The sequence below is a fragment of the Lycorma delicatula genome, chromosome 9, assembly GCF_047948215.1.
Source record: "Lycorma delicatula isolate Av1 chromosome 9, ASM4794821v1, whole genome shotgun sequence".
Taxonomy (NCBI): domain Eukaryota; kingdom Metazoa; phylum Arthropoda; class Insecta; order Hemiptera; family Fulgoridae; genus Lycorma; species Lycorma delicatula.
Window position 1 is genome coordinate 8,430,608 of NC_134463.1, and position 23,030 is coordinate 8,453,637.

Consider the following 23,030-nt stretch of genomic DNA (forward strand, 5'->3'; position numbering starts at 1 on the left):
TATCTTGTTTTAATGTAGAAGTTTTATGTGGCGTTCATTTTAGAAACGTTTGTAATAACAAATGCTACTATAATGTAATGTATTTCTTTAAGATCTCATGACAGTAGTTTTATTTGCATTGGGAAATTTTTCAATACTTAATATTTCATTAATTGAAAAGAAAAAGAACGAATGGAAACAATTGCTTACCAATTGGCCTCCATATTAACCTCCCCACCCATTCACATTCGTCCATTCTACATACTAGGTCTGCGTAAAAACTAAAGTACGTGTGTGAATAAGTTTGTAAAATGCAAGCTATTAAGTGTGTGGTAGTCGGAGACGGGTAAGTTTATTAACAGTTTTTAAGATTTTATTCTTATTAAAATATTTTGGCATTTGTATTTCGTGATTGTACTTAATTGAAATATTAAAATTTTATTTTGTTCTTGTGTAGGTTAGAGTAGCTCTGGTCAGCCTTGAAAGATTTGTCATTAAATTATTTTTTTGTATAATTGTGTGTCGTGTTCTGGAATTGCAGAGATTTACCAAAAACGTTTTTTATATTTAAATTCTATTAATGCATGTTGTTGCTAGCGGAGTAAGACATTTTATTCACGTTTAGACACTTAAGGATGTTGTTCACCTCCCACTATGAATCTTCTACACCTGGTTTTAATAATCACTATTTATTAATTAATTTGGCAGTGTATTTATTTTGAGTTGAAATCTTTGTGGTTCCTACCATATATATCTTTTTTAATGGATTAAATTTGTTTATAATCTGATTAAAAATACTAGGAATTCTTTTGTTAAAAAATTTCCTCCCACTACTGTTTAAAATTTGAATAGCTTTGTTAAAACTGTTTGAATAGGATTAGTTTATTTTGTATCTTTAACATATTCTACTTGTTAGAGCTGTAAAAAGTGTGTGATTTGCCTGGTCTTTATTTTTGTAGCTTGTTGTTACCTGACAAAGAAAGAGTACAGTTTTTTGTTTGTAATTATTCATTTTAGTCAGTGTTCATTGTATATAAACAGAATATTTGATTGTATAAGATCAGTTGCATCTATGCATTGTCTTAGGTAATATTTGCTATTTAATCCATTTTGTACTTTAAAAAAACATCCAACAAAATGAGGTACTTAGGAAAATTTACTGGAGTTTTTAGGTTAAATAAGATGTTTGTTCTTGAAGCTGTGCCGTGCGTGCCTCTTTGGCTGTTTCCATATTATACATTAGTGCTTGTTTATAACTTTGTATTTAATTAAATTATTTTGTGATTCAGATCAGCAAGATATTTTATTTTATAATAATGGTTGTGATTACTGGATTTTTATTGTCTATGGATTTATGTTATTAATGTTATTTCTATTAATACCCTAATCTTTGGGTATATTTATTCTGACATGTGCTGTAAAATTTAGTCCATTATTGACAGGTGTCCATATGTATAAAGGGAAAGGATAGTAGGAGGTGCCTTCCTGTTTTAAAGATCTGAATTTTGTTTTAGTACATTTAAATCTGTTTTTCTGCTTATACTGCTTTCAGATATTGAGTTATTAGAAATTTATTTTATTCTCCATTAACATTTTTAAAAATATAGTTAAATAAAAATATAGTTATATAACTAATGTTATTTTTAACTTTGCTGATTTAATTAAAGACAATATTGTGAAGACTTTTAATTAATTCTGAAACTCTAAATTTTATCTTATGTGATCTGATGACTTATAATTTGTAGTTTAATTGAACAATCAAGTTGTGGAAATAAAATTAGATTTTTCTAATTTGAAAGACGATATTGTGAAAGAACATATTTTAATTGTACATATTAAAGTTGTGGAAATAAAATTAGATTTTTGAATTGAAATTAAATGATACATTAATTGCTTACTGTAAATCACAAATTACTTGGATTTTCTTAAAAACTGTATTTTTAGTGGGTTAATAGTATTTACAGAAAGTTGTTTGTAAATGTTGTAATACAAAGTTGTAAATGTTGCGTTTCTAAAGTTGTAAAAGAAAATGAACTGATAAAGAATTTATGAACATATTCTATAAATTTTATTTTTATTTTTTTAATGAGATGTGAAAGTAAAGTGCATGACAAATTTTAACTACAAAAAAAAATTAAATTGCAGGTTAACACACTTGGGAATTTATCCTTATTACTAAATATATTAACATATGTCTATGGGAGTTTTTTCTTTTTTTGCTAACAGATAATTTAAGTACATTTGATGTATAAATTCACCCTCTCTCAGTTGATGAGTATTTGATCAGCTTCATGTTCAATGCCTGATGGGGTTTATCATTTCATCCTCCATATTAAAGTATATATGAACATAAACAGTTTATTTTCTGCCTAGTTAACAGTTATTAATTTCAGATAAATGTCATTTAATTTTAATTCTTAACAAATAACAAAAAAAATGAAACTTTTTATAGTTATATTTGTAGTTGAATTCTGACATATTTCAACCTTTGTATGTTATGCAGTACAAGTTCTATGTAGAACTACATAGATGGTTATAAACTACATAATAAATGATTATCGTATTCAAATATATTAGTATCAGATGTACACATTCTTGTGCGCCTAGATACACTGCAGAATTCAAATGTGCTAATCATTATAACACTTCCAAATATTACAAGACTCATCCCAAATAAAGATTATTTAGTGGGTTTCATTTGTTGTACTTGTACTTTACATTTGAATTTAGTCCTTCAAAAGCAACACTGTGTATTAGATATGATGCAAATGGCAATTTTGAAGTGTTAAATTATTATTTAATTCCCTAACCTTGTAAGAAAATCAGTGTTGTGGAAATCATTGAGCGCTATGAATGTGGAGATAATAATATGAATGGTTTTCCTTCCTTTTGCTCTTTGCCTTTTCTAACATACTCTCGTCTGATATTCTGCTGCACTTGCATTAATGTATTTATATCTGGTTTTTAAAAGTATTTACATTTTATGTATATAAAGATTGATTAGAGACAAAAAATAATAAAAGGAAGAATGAAAAGCAACTCTAGAAAAGAAACACTTTGATTAATAAAAGGAAACTCAAGATTGACAAGTAGAGAAAGAATTTCCTTCATTTTCACTTTATCTATTGTGGAGTGTAATTCAAGAAACATTACTGTGAGCCAGATTTTCTATTGTAATATGTGTATCTTATTAAATCCATGTTAAATTCTGTGTTAGAAGCATTACTATATGAACTTACATAACTTTAATTATTAGTCTACAAATATAAGTAATTTAATTATTAATTTCATAATAGTGTTATACTCAATCAAAGCACTGAACCTACTGTTTTGGCATGTTGAAGTGATAAGCAGAAATTAAAAGAATTATAAAGTTTTTTTTTGGTTTCACCACAAACTCAGGATGAGAAACCTTACTTATTTTTTATCTGTTTTTTAGGTAAATCAATAGGGTATAGTTTGTATTCTTGGCATTTAACTGTTTACAAGGTTTATTTGCTATTAAAAAGTAAAAAAGAATTTTACTTTCAAAGTAAAAGATTTTACTTTTGAAAGTAAAATCTTTTACTTTTGAAAGTAAAATCTTTTACTTTTGAAAGTAAAATCTTTTACTTTTGAAAGTAAAATTCTTTACTATATCTAAAAGATATTTTAGATGCTTTATTTCATTTCATGTAAATGAAATAAAGCATGTAAGAATACTATTCTTAATGTGATCGGTTTTTTTATCTGGCTGCCCTTTAAGTGAATTCTGATAAAATGCAATGAATGGAAGATTTTGATAGTTTTGACTTTTTTTACATGTTAACAATTTTTTTTTAGTTCAGGCAAATATTTAAAATTCATTATTGCTTACAAAGAAGGAAATACACTTGACAAGTTTATTCTTGAAAAAAGTAAATTGAAAAAACTTCCTTCCGATTACTTCCTAAATGGATTCATTGATATGATAAAAATTAACAAAACATTACCTTTGTACATATGTATTCACTTTTTTTGTTACTGCCCTATACTTGAAAAAATTATAGAGAAAGTAATTGTCAGTCACTAACATTGTTACTGAAAGATTTTAATGTTACAAATTAGAATGCTGTGCATTCTTTAAAGTTGTCATTAAATGTAAAGTAATTATAGGAAGGTATCATCTTTTACATAACACACAGCTGACGCTAAACAAAGGTGCAATTAAGAGAACCTTACCATAAAAATTGCAGAGATTTAAGGGGACAATTTGAACTGTCAGTGGTGGAGGGATGAATATTTATGTAAAATGTGTAAACTGAACCTATTAGAAGATGCATACTATTTTATTGTCGATTTAGGAGTTTGGTATTGGTGCCTTTTTGCTGAGTATAGGAGGGGGTATATTTTAAAATCAAAATAGCAGTTTTCAACTTGGCCCAATTTTTGAGTAAACTTCTTTAAAGATTTTTGAGTGAAGTAGCTTATTTGTCTGCTTGGTGGGGGCAGCAGCAGAAGCAGAGTAGTAAGCATTTTTCTCTTTGAGATCTTATGTTTGAGTGTTTATTTCTTTACTACATATTCAGTCATAAGCTGACTGCCTGCCCTTGTTAGTATTAGGAATTCTGGGTAAATGACCTAAGACAAAGATTGGAAATTCTGTAACTGCTGATATGACTGAGTGCTTAGGCCAATATTTGTGTTTACTTGTTTGGTAATTTTTGGTATTTAACTGTTTACAAGGTTTATTTGCTATTAAAAAAAAGATTTTTACTTTCAAAAGTAAAAAATATAAAATTAAAAATATAGTAAGCTGAAATAAACAGTTATTATTTTACAAACCAAATTTATGATTTTCATGTTATTTGGGAAACGAAAACAATCTTTGGGAGTTTGTGCTTGAATGGCTAACTTTTCTGCGGTAGTAACATGTACATGTTTATGATTTTCTTTTGTTGGAAGAAGACTATAATAAAAGGTTATGCATTATCATTGTTGTGGGTTAAATTTTTTTTTAATATCAAATTTATGTAGCAGAATAAGGTTAAAATTATTTAAGCAAGATTTCAGACAACTGTTTAGTATCAGGCTAATACTAAAGTATCAGACTGTTCAGTTATCATTTAACTGAAAGATCAGTAAAATCTGTAACATCTTAAACAATACAATTTATTAATTTATGTTGAAATTAAAGTTTTCAAATTAGTCATTTGTTGTCTTTATCAAATATTTGATTATTTTGTGTATTAAAATGCTTTAAGATTATTCTGTTTATTTATTTACCAATTAAAAGTTTAAATGTTTTATAATTAATTACAAATCTGAAGTACTGTTTTTATTTTTTAAATAAATTTGATGACATTTTTAATTTATTATTGTATATTAGTTTACATTACTAATAATAACTATGTTGATAAATATTTACACAAAGTAACTGATAATCTTTGATTTTTTTAAAAAAAAGTTAGTTATTTCTTAACAGTATTGTTTTCAGGTTTGGCATTTAACATTGTATTTTAATGGTATGTGTTTAATGGTATTGCATTTATTATTTGTTAGATTAATTTCTTATTTAATTTATGTTTACATGTACGCAAACTGATTTATCTCTGATAAATAAATACCCTGTTAATTTGTTTAATGTAGTGATACATCATATTATTATATTCATTATTTTTTTAAAATTGTGATATTTGAAACTTTTTTGTTTGGCAGTATTTCAAGTTTGCAGTTATAATAAAATTAATGTAATTATTTGTAAGTCATTTTCTGTTATTGCTTGAAGTAATAGATAGTAATTAAAATATATATATATATATCCTCTGTACCTATAAAGAACCTTGTCCTGACTGACTGACTGACTGACTGACTGACTGACTGACTGACTGACTGACTGACTGACTGACTGACTGACTGACTGACTGATTCATCAACAGCCATAAAACCTGCTGAAGATAAATTGATGACAATCTGTATACTTGTTTTTCTTACAGTGTAAGTGCACACTATATTTTGAAATTCCAAGTTTAAAGATATCTAAAAACCAATATTTTTAATATCCAAAAACCAATTTTAGTTTTTTTTTTTTAATTTGATGTTGAAAGGGGTGAAGAAATGTAAAAAAATTTGACAATGATTGTAAATGTTCCCAATTTACAACTATTGTAAATGTTCCCAATTTACAACTATTGTAAATGTTCCCAATTTACAACTATTGTAAATGTTCCCAATTTACAACTATTGTAAATGTTCCCAATTTACAACTATTGTAAATGTTCCCAATTTACAACTATTGTAAATGTTCCCAATTTACAACTATTGTAAATGTTCCCAATTTACAACTATTGTAAATGTTCCCAATTTACAACTATTGTAAATGTTCCCAATTTACAACTATTGTAAATGTTCCCAATTTACAACTATACTAAATGTGAGATATCTAAAAACCAGTTTCGGGGTTTTTTTAATTAAAATTTTTTAAGGAGTGCAACTGATGGCAGTGGCCAAACCAACACAGCCACTGTTACTTATGTGATGTGCTACAGGACTGGCTGCATCTACCTCACATAACATGGAATAAAAAATTAATAAAAAAAGGAAAAACAAAGTGTGGTCACCTCAAAGTTGTGTTTGTCGGCTCACTAAGAATCAGGCCAAATAAATTTTTAAGATTGAGTTACGGATGATATGTATCACTAAAGAATACCAGTGTCCTTGATCTAGTATTCAAATTAATAGAAAGAAGTAACTGTTTTTACTAGGATTAGATCCTTAGAAAGTTTCATGTCAAACAACACAGCCATTTTAACTGTCACTGGGTTACTTGAACTAAAAAACATGAAAAACAAATTGTCTACAATGAGAAATGCAAGTAACCTTATAGCTCAGGATGCTATGTTTTTTGGATTTGCATAAATCCTTCACCCGTATATTAAAAACCATTCTTTAATTTTTTGAATTTTTAAGGGTTTAAGGTCTAAAACTTATCTAAGTAAGGTTTTTTGATATAACCAACCTGCCCAGGGGTGGAAAAAATGGGGTTTTGAAGACAAAATAAAACCATATCTAATAGGCACAGTATCGAATCTTTTGAAAGTGGTTGTTAGTCCTCATATTATCTAAAACTTTTGTCTGATTTTTTATGTAACCAACCCATACGGCAAGGGATGAACAAAGTGTTGCTGGAATTATAAGATGGGGCTTGTCGTATGCTAAACATGTGAAGCTTTTTTCACGTGCAACCATTGTTGTAAAATTTGAAGTTTTTCTGTAAGGTGGAAATTTTTTTATCACCTCCTTAGCACTGGTGATTTATTTTTTTTCAACTTTTAGTTTTAATTTTTTTTAATTATTAACTCTGATTGTAAAAAAAGTTTTATAATAAACAATAATTCAATAACAAAAAAATATATGTAAAAAGCAGAAGTTATTAGTGAAAAAAAATTTTATGTACTTATCAAAGTCTGATTCGAACTGATGTACCTTCCTCTTGTTAGTGCCAAATATTTCATTAAGATTTTATTTTACTATAACTCTGGAACCAATGAAAATAAGTACCACTTATGAATATTGTTGAAAATCTCTCAATGAGGGCTTATTGCTGCAGTTAAAAATCCAACTGTTATGGATTTTGGGCTTTTTTGGTCACTTTTGGTCAAGTCAATTACAATCAAAAGAGAAGGTGCACAATTAGATGTTGCAACAATCCTAAATCCTGAAGTTCAACATTAAACGCCTAATCGTTTTTGAGTTATGCGAGATGCATACGAACATGTATGTACAGAAGTTCGCCGAAACTAGTCAAATTGGATTCAGGGATTGTCAAAATTGATATATCCGTTGAAATTAAAAAAAAACCGAAATTTTTCGCTATCACAATATGTCCTTTACTTCGTACAAGGATGTATAAATAGATATTTATAAATAACAGTTAATTATTTTAATTGGTCTCAAATTATTTTTATTGGTAACTGGTCCCTGGTTATTGAATTCACTGCTGTTACAATTCGATTTCGCAGATCTTGAAGAGTAGCAGGCTTAATTGGTAAACCCATCGTATTGGTCGAGTGGTTAACTGGTCATCGCAAATAAGCAGATTTCAAAGTCAAGAGTTCTAAGGTTCAAATCCTAGCAAAGGAAAGAATAACCTTTTTACGGATTTGAATACTAGATAGTGAATACCAGTGTTCTTTGGTGGTTGGGATTCAATTAACCACACATTTCAGGGATGGTCGACCTGAGATTGTACAAGACTACACTTCATTTACATTCATACATGTCATCCTCTGAAGTAATACCTTACGGTAGTTCCGGTGGCTAAACAGAAAAAAATAACCCTGAAGTAAAGGTTACATTTATATATTTGTTGTTTATATTCTAATATCGACATATTACAAAATAGTTATAAACGAGTGTTCGGGTCTAAAGTAATAAAAAATATTACATTTGCTATTTAAAAATTAAATTATCTATTTAATAATTAAAACATTTCGTTTAATAGGACGTAATAATATTAAAAATGCTTATATTATAAAAACAAAATTTATAAAACGAATAATACACGTGTAATGACACGCTTATAATCAATTATATGAAAAACAAGTTTAAATTTAATATTATATTACAATACGAGTAGGATAAGGAAGTCTACACTTAAATATCAACGCATCACTTTATATTTAAATGACTTCAAAATAATGACGTGATACTTAATAATTAGAGGTCCGATATTTAATATAAACGAGGTCATTGTTTTAAATGAATTTATTCAAAATCAGTAATAGATCTTTAATAATTAAAAATAAATTAATGTTTATATTTTTACGTAAAATATCTATTTTTCAAACCGAATTAATTACCCAATTTTAAGGGGTTGTAAATGGGTAAAACTCCCAAATTACAAAATAGTTTATTTAATTTTTTTGGACAAACTAATGTTTGTGGATTTCATAAGAAAGTTACCTATTGTAATGGGTACCATGATAAGATTTTCGGAAAATTTCGTCATATCTTAGCGTTTCATATCCCCCAGACCCCTAAACCACAGCCAGTTCAAAAGTTTATATATATATATATATATATATATTTTTTTTCATTTTATTATGGACACGTTTTATCTGCCGTAAATTTTGCGCCAGTCACTTTCAGATTGTTCCTTAAAATAACTCGCCCCAAAATCAAGATCGAGTTCGTTAACGGTCAAAATCGGTCGATGGTAATGGAAGTATGGGTGGGGGGGGGGGGTTCGAAAAAAACAAAATATCGCTGTATTATTAATATTAAGTACTTTCTTATTAAGTAAAATATAGAATTTGTTTAAAATTCTTACTATTCTTAGGATAAGTGCCTAAAATTTATTCAAGTAAAATTTTATATCACCAATCATTGGCCCAGGGGTGGAAAAGATGGGGTTTTGAAGACAAAAAACATTATACTTCCCTTAATAGGCACAGTACTGAATTAGTTTAAAGTGGTGGTTAGTCCTCTAAAAATTGCATAAAAACTTTGTCTGAAACAATTTTTGATATGACCAACCCTTACGGCAAGGGATGACCAAATTTTTGCTGGAATTCTAAGAAGATGGGCTTGTCGTATGCTAAACATGTGAAACCTTTTTTCACATGCACCATTGTTATATTGAGTAAATTTGAAGTTTTTCTTAATTTTAGGATTGAAATCATTTTTATACCCTACTTAGGTGGATTTAACACCGGTTAAATCTACCTCTACCTTGCGGCGTGCCAAAAGGAATTTTTTAAAATGCACGTAGTTGATTGTGAGAACTCACATTTTGTAGCTATTTCATTCGCTTTGTGACTAACCTCCTGGTTTTAAAATTTTGTGCTTTTTTTCCAAAGGGATGGCCAATTCCGAAGGATTTTCAAAGAGTTTGTAACCTTTCTTTGTGTCAGTGTCATTTAAAATATAATCACTAAAAATATCCTAGAAGATTTTAATTTTTTGGATAAATGTTAATAATTATGATTAATATAAAGCAACAGAAAAGAATGATAATGGAAGTTTTTGATCATCAGGTCATATAAGACATTGTATTTTTTTAAATTTACTGCTTTTATGTTAATGTTATATTTTGGGAGTACAAAACAGCGAAAATGAAATTTTAAAACTAAGTTTAGAATGTTAGATTTAGCGTCAGGAATGGGATTTTGGATAAGGGAATAATAATAAATAGCATATTGTGGTATTGTTGCAGGGAGACTAAAATAGACAGTAGCAAAGATATCTGTTTGCTTTGTGTGACCTGTCCATTCACTTATGGGGTTTTTAAGTTTTCTTTATGGATTTGTACCAATACTACCTTAAGGACAACGATGTTAGCATTCTACTACAAGGATTGGCACAAACATATAATTTTTATTAGATTGTGTTAAAATGTGGATTGGACTATTTTTTTAACTTGCTAGAAGGCATTAGCTGAAAAAATGGAAATTTAAAAATTAATAGTTCAAAAAATTATAGTAGTAGGTATTTATTTGCTATTAGTATATTATTTATACTGTTGCTTCCAACGGTATTTCCACTTTTGGAAACAAACAGTCGTGGAACATTTTGTAATGTTCTTCAGTGTTCCTTCTTTGCATTTGTCTCAATTTCGGGAGTCGTCTCAAATCTTCTTCCTTTCAAAGGTATTTTGAGTTTGGAGAACAAGAAGAAGTCACAAGGAGCGAGGTTAGGTGAGTAGGGTGGGTGGGGAAGGACAGTGATCGACTGTTTGGCCAAAAACTTACAAGTTCTGAGGGTCGAATGGGCTGGAGTGTTGTCATGATGGAAAAAAACCAGTTACCCCTCTTCCACATTTCTGGCCTTTTCTGCCGGATAGCGTCCCGCAGACGTTTCAGAACTTCAATGTAGTAAGTCTGGTTCACTGTGAAGCTTTGGAGGAGGTACTCATGGTGGAATACGCCCTGAGCATCAAAAAATACTGTCAACATTACCTTCACATTGGAACGAATTTGGCAAGCTTTTTTTGGTCTGGGAGGTGTTTCACCCACCCACTGGGACGTGTTTCACCCACCCACTGGGACGTGTTTCACCCACCCACTGGGACAATTGAACCTTTGTTTTGATCACCCAAGATTCATCACCTGTTATGATCCTCGACAATTACTTTTCATCTTCTTCTGAACGTTCAAGCAATTCTTGACAAGCCTGGATGCAATGGGCTTTTGGTCATCCATCATCAGGCATGGAACAAATTTCATAGCAACGCAGTGTACCTTCAATTTTTAGGTCTCTTAACATGATCCAACTGATATCCCACACTCTTCAGCAAGCTCTCTGATGGTCTGACGTTGATTTGCCCGAACCAGGGTGTTGATTTTGTTTATGTGTGAGTCATTAGTTGATGTGGAAGGATGTCCAGAACACTCATCATCTTAAATCGACTGACGACCATCTTTAAAACATGTCGCATGTTTATAGCAACGTTGCCATAAGCCGTCTTGAGCATATCAATAGTTTCACTCGAAAAAACACAAAATTTCACAGCAACTCTTTGCTCGTTCAAGTCACTCATTCTAAAATCTGCCAAACAAAAAAAAACACACTTCACAAACAACCGCGTAGCTAAGCAACCAATAATGATATTTGCAATAAAAAAAACTGCGTTGTAATCAGCTGATCTGTATGACCATCGCGACACCAAGCAAATTTGACTGGAACCAACTGGACGCAAGCAATTCAAACAGTCTATGTATTTCTTGAACAGACCTCATGTATATATTTACTTTAGGACTACTACTGTTAAGTATTGCTTCAGAGAATGAAATGAATGAAAATTTTTTCCTTTTCTGTAATAAAGTCTAAAATGCGTTGATTAGTATAAGAAGGATCAGCATTTTTCCATTCAGAGAGATTTTTGTTATGAACAGGTGTGTTATAATGTTAGTTCACAGTTTGTTTTTTTTTTTTTGATGATGTACTTATATTAAAATATTTAGATGATACTTTTTTAAGGGTGGGAGATGTGCTAAGATGATTAAGATTTGTGCTAAGGTTGTTGGTAGTTAAAGAGTTGTATACATTTTATAACTTAATATGAGTCCACATTTATTTTATACTAGAAAGCTTTATTTAGTAAAGATGGTCTTAATATTTTTATTTGATTAATATTTTCAATAATTAAATTTGTGTGATCCAGATATAGAAACAATACTGTACAGAATGATGATCTTATGCTTTAGTAGCATTGTCCAAGGAGATGATATTTAGAATTGTATACTAGGTACATAAATTGGATTTTAAGTCCAGTACAATGTGGAATACGTTTCTTTTGTCTTGTGTTTTTTTTTTTAATAGGAATAATTTATCATATACGAGGTATGATCAAAAAGTAACAAGAATTTATGTTTTTTGGAAAGAATTTTATTTATTCGTCTACATTAATGTTATCCTCTTCAAAATAGACCCCCATTAGATATTATACACTTATGCCAGCGCTTTTTCCAATCCCTGAAACACTTCTGGAATTCACTGTTTGAAATAGTGTTCAGCTCTTTCAGCTATTTGCTTTTAATTTCATTTATGCTTTTAAAATGGTGGCCTGTTAAGGCTGTCTTTATTTTTGGGAATAGAAAAAAAGTCACACGGGGCCATGTCTAGCGAATAAAGTGGGGTATCATTACAATGTTGTTTTTGGTTAAAAATTGACGAACGCGCATTATTGTGGTGCAAAAGCCATGAATTATTTTGCCACAAATCTGGGTGTTTTTTTCGGATTGCTTCACGCAAACGGCGTAGAATTTGTAGATAATACTCCTTATTGAGCGTTTGACCTTTTGGCAAGAACTCATGATGCACTATGCCATTTAAGTCGAAGAACACTGTAAGCATAACCTTCACATTTGACCGCACTTGTCGAGCTTTTTTCGGTCTTTGTGATCCAGAATGCCTCCACTGGGTTGAGCCTTAGTTTTGACATCATATGTGTAAACCCATGTTTCATCACCTGTTATGACACGTTTCAGTAGTTCTGCATCGTTGTTGACTTCATTTAGTGACTCCTGAGCAACTTCCATTCACCGCTGTTTTTGTTGGAAATTCAACAATTTTGGAACAAATTTTGCTGTCACACGTTTCATACCCAAAACATCCGAAAAAATATCACGGCATGAGCCAATTGTTATTCCAACATCAGCGACTTCTCTGATTGTGATTTGGTCATCATTCATAATCATTTCTTTCATTTTTTCCATGTTTTCATCGATTGATGATGTGCTGGAATATCCAGGGTGTTTGTCTGTCAGAGTGTCCAGGATGATCTTCTTGGAAACGCTTATACCACTTGTAAATATTGCAAGTGGTTTATTCATAGCAGATTCACCAAAAGCAATATTTAACATTTTTAAAACATTGCTACACTTTATTTCATTCTTATAGCAAAATTTAATACAAATTCTCTGATCTATTTACACAAATAAAAAGTTGCTGATTGTACCAAAACAGATGTTATCCTTTTTACAGTTGACAGCAGACTAAACATCCAATATGGCTAAAAATGTACAGATACTTTATAAGCATGTCTACAAATACAACGAAAAAAATTCTGTGAATCGGACTAATACAACCCGTGAAATTTCAAAATTCTCGTTACTTTTTTAACACACCTCGTATAAAGATGTAGTACATGCTTGTTAATTAACCAAATAATTACTTCTTTTAAAAACAGAGTTAATTATTTTTAAGATATACTTCCTAGTACTATACTTTAGTATTTTGAAAAATATCTGTTTCTTCTTATTTAGTATAATGTTTTAAAATTATTTATAATGGCATTTTATTGCGTGAATTGTTTGCAGATTTGGTTACTCAGCTTCCTACATCCAATTTGTTTATCGTTAAATTTAAAGCTAAAATAGAAACTTTAATATTACATTAAAAAATTAATTTGGTATTAAAGTATTATCATTCAGTGTATAAACATGACTTGGACTGGTCTTTTTGTGCCTGCAGTAGCATACATGATAATCTAATGTATAGCACTTGAAAGAAAGTTACCATAAAATCAATGGATGTAGTCAACATTTATTGATATGTAGTTTAAAATGTAGTGATTGAATTCAACCAGATCGTAGTAATACTTAATAAAAAAAGCAGATAATCAATAAAAAAAACCAGATAATGATGTTTGGCAGATGCAACTTGACAATACAGTAAAATAGTAATCTACATGGGTGATACAATATTTGGGTACAGTGAAAACATTTAATAGGTTAATGTTACATAATGAGTAATAACATAATGAAAATTAAAAAAAAATTGCCAGTACTCAGCTTTGATAGAGAAGGTTGCTGTATATTCCTATATTATAATAATTTTGAAAAGTAATATTGCATTTAAACATGTGAAAAATCCTATATAAATCTAATTTATTTGCAGCAACTTTATTATATAAAACTTTGTGTCATCAAATAAATACCTTGTCTTCTGTTTGTGCTATTTCCTCAAAAAAGACTGGCTATTGTTAATCTGTTCCAGCTTTTTGATACCAATGCCGTGAACAGTACAGCGATTATATAAGTAATGTTCTTAGGTTGCTTAATTGTCTCTGTAACTAATACCTGTCATTTTCCTTTGGGTAATTACTAGTAGAAGGATAACCAATATTAATAGAAGTATCTTTATCCACACATTATATAACATAGTTAATGAAATTTCCTTATTTTTATGTTTCTCATTTCTTTTTTCTTTTAGCATCCTTTTGTGTGTATCCTCATTTCCTTGATCTAGACCTAATCACCTAATAGACCTAATCTATTCAGTTCATTTTCAAGAGAGCTTTATGCATACAAAATTCAAATGTCTTTTTTTTAGCATTCAGGCTTCTTTTAATGAAGCATAATCAAGAATTTGTGGTAGCTAGTATGATTTTTTAATTTATCTGTCTGATTGTCTAATTTTTTTCATTTCTTTCATCAGTTATTATCATTTTGATCAGCTATTTTTTTAATGTTTACTTAAAATCAGCCGTTATTATTTCAACAATTTCTAAAATAATTTTGTTGTATTTATGGTTTTAAACATTGATGTGGAACTTTAGCATTATTTTTAGTCTTAATTATTGTAATAAAGTAGTGAAATTTAATGGTAGCTGATTTTTTCTTTTATTTTTATAATTTTTCTTTGTTACAATATATGTTTTATTTGTCATAAAGTTTGTGCAGATAGTAACTTCCCGTTACTGGTTATATCTAATTTGTTTATCTTTCCTGAGTCTCCAGTATGTACATATCTAAATTAATTTTTTTAAATATTCAACTTCCCTTTTTTAAAGGGATAAGTAAAAGGTATATAATATGTTTTTTTATTTTAATTATTTCTATTGCTAATATTGTATTATATAAGTAATTATAACTGTAGGGAAATTGTTGGATGATTGTGAATGTAGAAGGAATTATATCTAATTAGAAATTGTTTCAACTACTGTTAATCAATTTAGATTATTACTGCGAAAAGTTAATGTTTTTTTTAAAAATGTTACATGTGCTGATTTTAATTTGATTTTGAGGTTTTACATATTTTTTGTAATATAATTGGTTTCACCATCTTCCCTTCTAGCCAACCTCTTTCTGTCAGTTTGATTTTGGAGAGAAGTATAAGCAGTAGAAATTGGAGCATACAGTGGAATGTCTACATCAGTGTGTTATACTTAATGAACAAAAAAGTAGAATATAGTAGAGCAACACACACAGTACAGTTGTAGAGTAGTATAAATAAATAAATTGTGGACAAATTCATTGTATAAGATATCTACATTTTTGATGATACTTTGCTAATTAATTTTTTAGAGGAGATTCCTCGGTGGCCCTATTTTTGGTTCCTTTCTGATAGATAACTTACTGTTATCAGAAAATTTTTGAAGAAATATAAAACTGCAGAGCTGTAGACAGTTTTATGTTGCTTAGTATCGGATTGTGTAGCGTTTATATTTACCCTGATGTCATTCTGATATTCATAATGTTTTTTTAAGTGAAACATCTAGATGAAAATTATAGATAAAAAATATATTTCCTTATTCTAAAATCTCTTTAGCTTATGCTCAGTAGTAATCTGCATTCAAGTTGCATGTTTCTCATTTAATTATTTATTTAATGATTTTTTTTTGTTTCATTTAATGATCTTTTCCTTAAAAAATGGTGTTTGTATCTTGTAGCCTATCTTATAAAATATTTTAGTTAAAAATTTTAACCTAAAAAAAACTTTTCAAAAACTAAACAAGAGAAATGTTCAGAATGAGGTTTTTAGATTTTGGTAGATGTGACACACAACAATATCTGATGTAAATTTGGATTAATGAAGAAGCCAATAGGAATCCACTTTATTCCTACCTTTTCTTAGTAACTTTGGCATGAATTATTTGTTATAGATTGGTTTTGTCAAACTCCAGTAATAACTCATGCTTGATTGCTTGTAACCTTTCTGATCAGCTACAATCTTGACACAGGTATAAGTTGTTGATAGTTGGTTAAAAAGTTTACTGATTGAAATTAATGTTCTTATTTTCTAGTATACTTTTTCTGAAGTTAATTTTATTTCTTTTTAAAAGGTTATTTTATTTTGTGTCAGTCTGCTACCATAAATGATTGAAAGTTGACTGACTATTTGAATGTTATGTAAATGTTTGTAACTATTAATAGCTTTATGCTTCTTAAAGCTAGTTTGAATTAAGCAACTGATATTTAAAACACTAGTACTGTGTTTTTATTGATTGTTTTTGTACAGATTTAGCATTTATTACATTAATGTTTTACATATTATTATGACCATTTGAATTTGTGTTTTTTTTTGTATTGAGAATGATTTTTGTTCTAAAAAAATTTGTTTTAATATTCATGCATTGTGTCGAGGTGGCTCAAACAATCTGAATGATGTCACTTGTACATGACTTTGAATAATAATTTATTGAATTGAGTTATACTGATTCATCTACTAAAAATACAGCATTAAAGTAAAGATTAAATCAAACTAGGAAATTTTTTTATAATTTATTTATAAATATAAGATTATTTTTTTTAAATCATTGATTTCGTCAAATTAATTATTTATTATTTATTTATTTTTTGTATGTACCCATACGATTTAGTTTTATGGTAAAAGTACCAAATCATTGTGAATTTTTAAATAACAGTTTTTAATTTCTTTTATACATTTTATTTGCTTACTGAATGTTATATTTCCAGTTATTTATTAAATAAATCAAATTATAGTATTTTTATTTTTAGTGTTTTGTCTGTTTGTATATTGTCATAATTGTGTGTGTACTCTATATTTAATTTTACGATTGTGAAATTTCATTCTACTATTCTTATCTTTTGTGGTTTTTTTTCTTGTGAAATTAGTTGGTGTTTGTTAAGTGATGGTAGGAAATTATTTACATAATTACTATTTTATAAAAATAATTTTTCTAAAGATACACAAATTTTTAAATGGGTAATCGCTACATAAGTATTTTATTAATATGTTACTAATGTGATAAATAAATTGTATATAAAAGTCACATCCAGTTCTGTAAATTGAACATTAGATTTATTTATAGAACACCGTGCTGTAATTGTTATGACAGTCATGTAATTTATTACGACCATCATGTTTTAGCTTTGTGCTGATTGAAGTGTGATAGACTTGGTTGAAATCATGTTGTTACTTATCACTGAAAGTAATGTATGGATTCTGATACGGGTAAAACAGTTTGAGATGAGATCCTTCTCATTTCCAAAAGGTTACATGAAGTGCAAGTTTGCTTTCAAAAAAAGATTTTTGCTAAGAACCTTGTCCCTTTAACTGTTGTAGAATGCATGGAAGTTAGTTTTATATTTTTAATAATATTTTTGTTAATGTAAACTAACTTCCGTGCATTGGCTCTGACCAATGAAAGTTGATTGAAAGTCTGATTGTAGATAATTTCAGGAAATAATTATTTTAAAGATAGAGTTCCTTAAAAATCCTTGGGAGGATGTGTGAGTCATAAGATTTAAGAGTTCTGCAAAATGTTTGAATACTTCTAATCTTCTTGAAATTTTGTTTATGGTGTGTTGACTGTAGAATTTACCAAGCAGTTAAAAATTGCTTTTCTTGACATACTAATTGGTTTTTTTTGTAGCTGATTAATAATTAAATGACAACATACATTTTAAATCTAGATCAGGCTGCAATTAAAAACAAAATAAATTTTCATATTGAGAAGTTAAATTTTGTGATTGAGAATTTTCTGTATTGGAGTTCACCCGTTAATTTTGTCTTAATTATCAACATCTTCACCCTGGTTACTAAATTCTCCTGACATTAGACAAATAGATTTATTTATTCTTTTGAATTATTATGAAAGACTTATTGTTTGTTCCATCCAGAAACACTTTGAAGACTGAGAAAATGGAGTCTCGCCATCACAAAAAATGTCAATCAGACTTTTTAAATTTGATGTGCATAAAGGTTTTGTAAATTTTCTGATATTTGGTCTTTTATTTTTTATTTCTTAATATATTCAATTATTAACTTGAATTATAAGTTGTCAGTAATTTTTATTGAAATTATAGAATAAAAGAAAAAAGTATTGTCTATTATACGAGGGTTATTTTTTTTTCAAGATCCGATCTGTCACGAAATTAAAACCACAGTGAAAATAAAAAATTTGTTATTTGTAACAAGTACTTTCATAGTTACGCTATTTCTCTATATAGTCGCCACTGTGATTTAGACATTTGTCGTAGTGTGGTACTAACTTTCCAATACCCTCGTCATAGAACGGAGCCGCCTGTGTTTTCAGCCATGTTTCTACGCTGGTCTGCAGCTCTTTGTGGAATTCATGGAACGTGGCACGACCATCACTGCAGCCTCATACTGCGTCTATATCAATTCAGAATAAGCGGAGAGGAATGTTGTCATCAGGCATTGTCTTTCTCCATGACAATGCTTGGCCGCACACTGCAGCTGTAACAAAGAAGCTCCTGTAGCGTTTTCGTCAGGAAGTGTTTGATCACCCACCATACAGCCCGGACTTGGTTCCATCCGATTTTCACCTCTTTGTTCACATGAAATGCTGGCTAGGGGGACAACATTTTGCATTTTGGCACAGACATTGAGCTGCAGAACAGCGTAAAAACATGGCTGAAAACACAGGCGGCTCTGTTCTATGACAAGGGTATTGGAAAGTTGGTACCACACTACGACAAATGTTTAAATCGGAGTGGCGACTATGTAGAGATACATACTATGAGTACTATGTAAGTACTTGTTACAAATAAAATTTTTTTTATTTTCACCGGTTTTAATTTCCTGACTGATCGGACCTTGAAAAAAAATAACCCTCGTATGTCTGTAGAATGCTTTTTGGAATAACAACTATTGTCAAATATTTTTTCTGACCAATCCTAAGGATGCCTACACAATTAAAAAAAAATCAAAATTTATCACAAACTATTTTAAAATAAGTTAATAAGTTCCTTAAATGTGATTTTGATTACTAAAAATTGTCTGTAATTTATATGATAAAGTTTGATTAAACTATTTTACTTTGGTGCTTTTTATTATTATGTAAATTATTTGTTTTATCTGATAAATCTAAGAATATACTTCTGACATTATTATGATTTCATAGTAGTGATACATTCAATGATGTAATGTGTTCATTCAGTTGTAGATACTGCATTTTAACAAAAAAAATAGTTTTAGCTTTTAAACAAAAAATAGGTTTATGTCAGTGTATTAAAATAATAGTTACCATAAGGGGTATTCCATTTTAATTAAACAAATGATCAGCGCATCAGTATTTGTTATTTTGATTATATTTGGTATATAATAATTTCCCACCTTGTAGTGGCAAAAAAATATTTTTTTATATTTAAAAAAACCTTTTTTCTTGAGTAATAGACTATTTTCTAAGTTGCCAACAGTTAAAAACAACCATTTTCATCACTATTTCCATGAGCTGTAGCATTCATATTTTACACCATACAGAGGGTCAAAAAGGGCTTTTTGGAAGGACACTCGTTAACAGTCCAATTTAAAAAAAAATTTTTTATAAGTACTACTAGTACCTAAGAGTTAAAAGATAAAAAACGGACCCATTACTCTTAGCTCTTCATTATTTATTTTGGGCCCAAAATTTGAAAAAAAAACAACAATTTGTAAATGTAACTTCAGTAAACATTACAAGATTTGGTTATGTAACAAAATGAATTTTGAATACACTAAGATGAAGTTCCATCTTTACTCTTTCCAAAAAAGCCCTTTCTGACCCTCTATATGGTGTAAAATAAGAATGCTTCAGCTCATGGAAAAAGTGATGAAAATGTTTGTTTTTACCTGTTAGCAACTTAGAAAATAGTGTATTATTCAAGAAAAATTTTTTTTATTAATATAAAAAAATTTGTTTGCCACTACGAGGTGGGTAGTTATCATATACCAAATATCATCTAAATCAAAAATAGTGATGCAATAAAATTTTTGAAAATTTGTTGAATTGAAATGGAGTATCCTAGGTTTAGCTATAATAGGATTGAAGAATTATACAGATGGTTTCAAAATTATGGTATGTTGTCCTTCAAACTATGTATAAACCTTTTATTATTCATGGTAGAAAATAAACTTTTATATATATGGTAATGGTTAACTTTATTTATAATGATTTTATTCATTACCTAATCAATTATTCATATGAAAATATTGTTTTGTTATTTTAATTTTTATGTGGCATTTACTTTCATCTATTTAATATCCTGCTGCTGTATATTCACAATATGATACCTACATACATAAATGTGTATTTATTCTATATATGTGTATATGTATTTATTCTTTTGCTAGTAATTACAGGCCTATATTCAATTACAGCTGCCCTACTGTTAAGTGATAAGAGATTATGTTTTGTAGCATGTGAACATTGCCAAGCTTGATTCGAATTCAAACCCAAAACCCTTCAGGTGAAAGACAGATTAAGCCACAGCTCTCCCATGAAGATCGGTAAATACCATCAATATTTTTTGAATTGTCAAAAATGAAATGTCCAGTCAAATAAATATAATTTTCTCACCGATTATCAATTTTTAGTTTCATTTTAAACCTATGTAAAATCGTTTCCTTGTACAAGTTATGCACATAATTTTAGATAAAAAATGTTGATAAAAAATGCATAAGTTATGCGAGTAAATGTGGTTTATATGTCCAAATCAATTTTATATACAAACATATCTGATATATTTTGAGGTGGGAATTTTTTTTTTGGAATATATAAAGTTACCCCCTGTATTAAAATTTAATTAATTTTGTATTTGCATAATCTTTATTAGAGCATACTTAATATCAGTTGTAGATATGACAAATTTGTCTTTATTGTACAAGAAAACCTTCATAGTGGATAGTTTCTGCACCTATGTGTCTGCTTTTATTCTGACATTCAAATTACTCTTGTAGAAAAATTAATGGAAAATCTTACAATAAAAAAAATAAAATCCTTCATTTTTGTGGGCCTATTTGATGCTCAGTATTGGTTTCTGTATGTTGTTTTTACCTTTATTATCTTATTTTTAACTAGATGCAGGTTTTTCTCTTTGACTTTTTTGCAATTAAATCTTTTTTCATATGAGCAGTATTTTTATAGGTTTGTCAGTATTTAAAAATATAAAACAACAGATTGAAAAGGAAAAAGTAATAAATTTTTATTTTTTTAATTTGGCAAGAAATTAGTAAGGTGCTGAAATTTGGCATCAACTTTGGAAAGTTGAATTTAAAAGAACTATTTATGCATTCCTTAATCACCTTTTATAAGTTTTTTTTTGGCTCAAATATTGTAGAACCATCAACCACCAAGTTTTGAAGATTGCAGATTGCAATTTTTTTTTCTACAGGATGTTGATAAATTATATTGTGATTATGAGCTAACATAAAATTTAATTAATTTATTTTATCAAATTTAAATTTTATCTTGGTGTTTTACTTTAAAGTATTACTGTTTACTTAAAAAACCAGTGTGGTTTAATATTGTTTTTTGTATCAACTCTGTGAATCAATTTTTCTTCTATTCAAATGTCTCTTAGTATCATTTATAATTCTGTTTATAAAACAAATATAGAGAAACATAGTTGAATAGGTGGCAACAAATGAGTCATTTTTTAATCCTAAAAGTACGGCTTCAGTTTATTCATTTGTTAGTATCTAATGTCTGTAAAATTAAAATTTAGTAATGATATAAATTATTTTTTGAAAAATGAATGATTTATTAGTCTGTGAATCCACATAATGGCATGCGCTAATTTTTTACCATTATTATTTATATTTTTATTAACATCTAGTAATATTTTTATTCCTTAAGTAATTATTAATAAATAGCCTAGTTAATAAATAAAGTAAAACTAAGAATATCTGTCAGGGGTCATGATAAGACTATGATAATTATCATAAGTAGGTTGTGTGAAATTGTAGACTATTTGCAATGTGTGTTTTTTCAGACTATGTTATATTTATTGTACGTGTGTTGATTACCCTACTTGTTTTGGTTTAAAGCAATCAATCTTGTTTCTTAATGATTACTAGTTGTGTAATTTTAATCATTCATTTATTTTGGAATATTTGAACATTTTTTGTGTAATTATGTTTTATGTCTATCTTATGGTAACCAGAAACTTTGGTTATATTTTTTTTAGTTAAGGTTGGCATGTAAACTGGGATATACCAGCTATTAGTCAAACTTTGTAATGTATTAAAACAGAACTCTATAATATGGAAACCATACAATATTAACCCAGTCCTAAAAATTTGTAGACGTGAAACATAATTTATTTTATTTCATTTTAATCTTTTTAAGAGTGATAAAAGATTATTAATTAATATGCAGGTAATGTTAAACATAATAAATATTGAGTTTTATATCTTATTAAAGCTTGTTTTTTTGTGTTATTATCGTATTGCAATTTATCTGTAATAACTTATAATTACAGATAAGAAATATCCTGTATTTCCCCCTTTTTTCAGCACTAAAAAATTATGGGATAATCTAGTTATCCCGTTAATTATGGGCTACGGTTCATATCCCATATGAATAATATGAATGAATGAATAAATATGAATAATGGTATATG

The 23,030-nt window shown here is 28.6% G+C and overlaps 1 protein-coding gene across 1 annotated transcript in view; it reads left to right on the forward strand.

Moving 5' to 3' along the window:
• The first annotated feature begins 202 nt into the window (after nucleotides 1-202).
• The window catches only part of LOC142330506 (ras-related protein Rac1), a 54,183-nt gene continuing 31,355 nt past the window's right edge, over nucleotides 203-23,030 (forward strand). Inside the window, exon 1 of the mRNA XM_075375816.1 lies at nucleotides 203-325. Within this exon, the coding sequence (XP_075231931.1) occupies nucleotides 291-325 (35 nt within the window). The 5' untranslated portion in view covers nucleotides 203-290. The remainder of the gene's footprint in view (nucleotides 326-23,030) is intronic.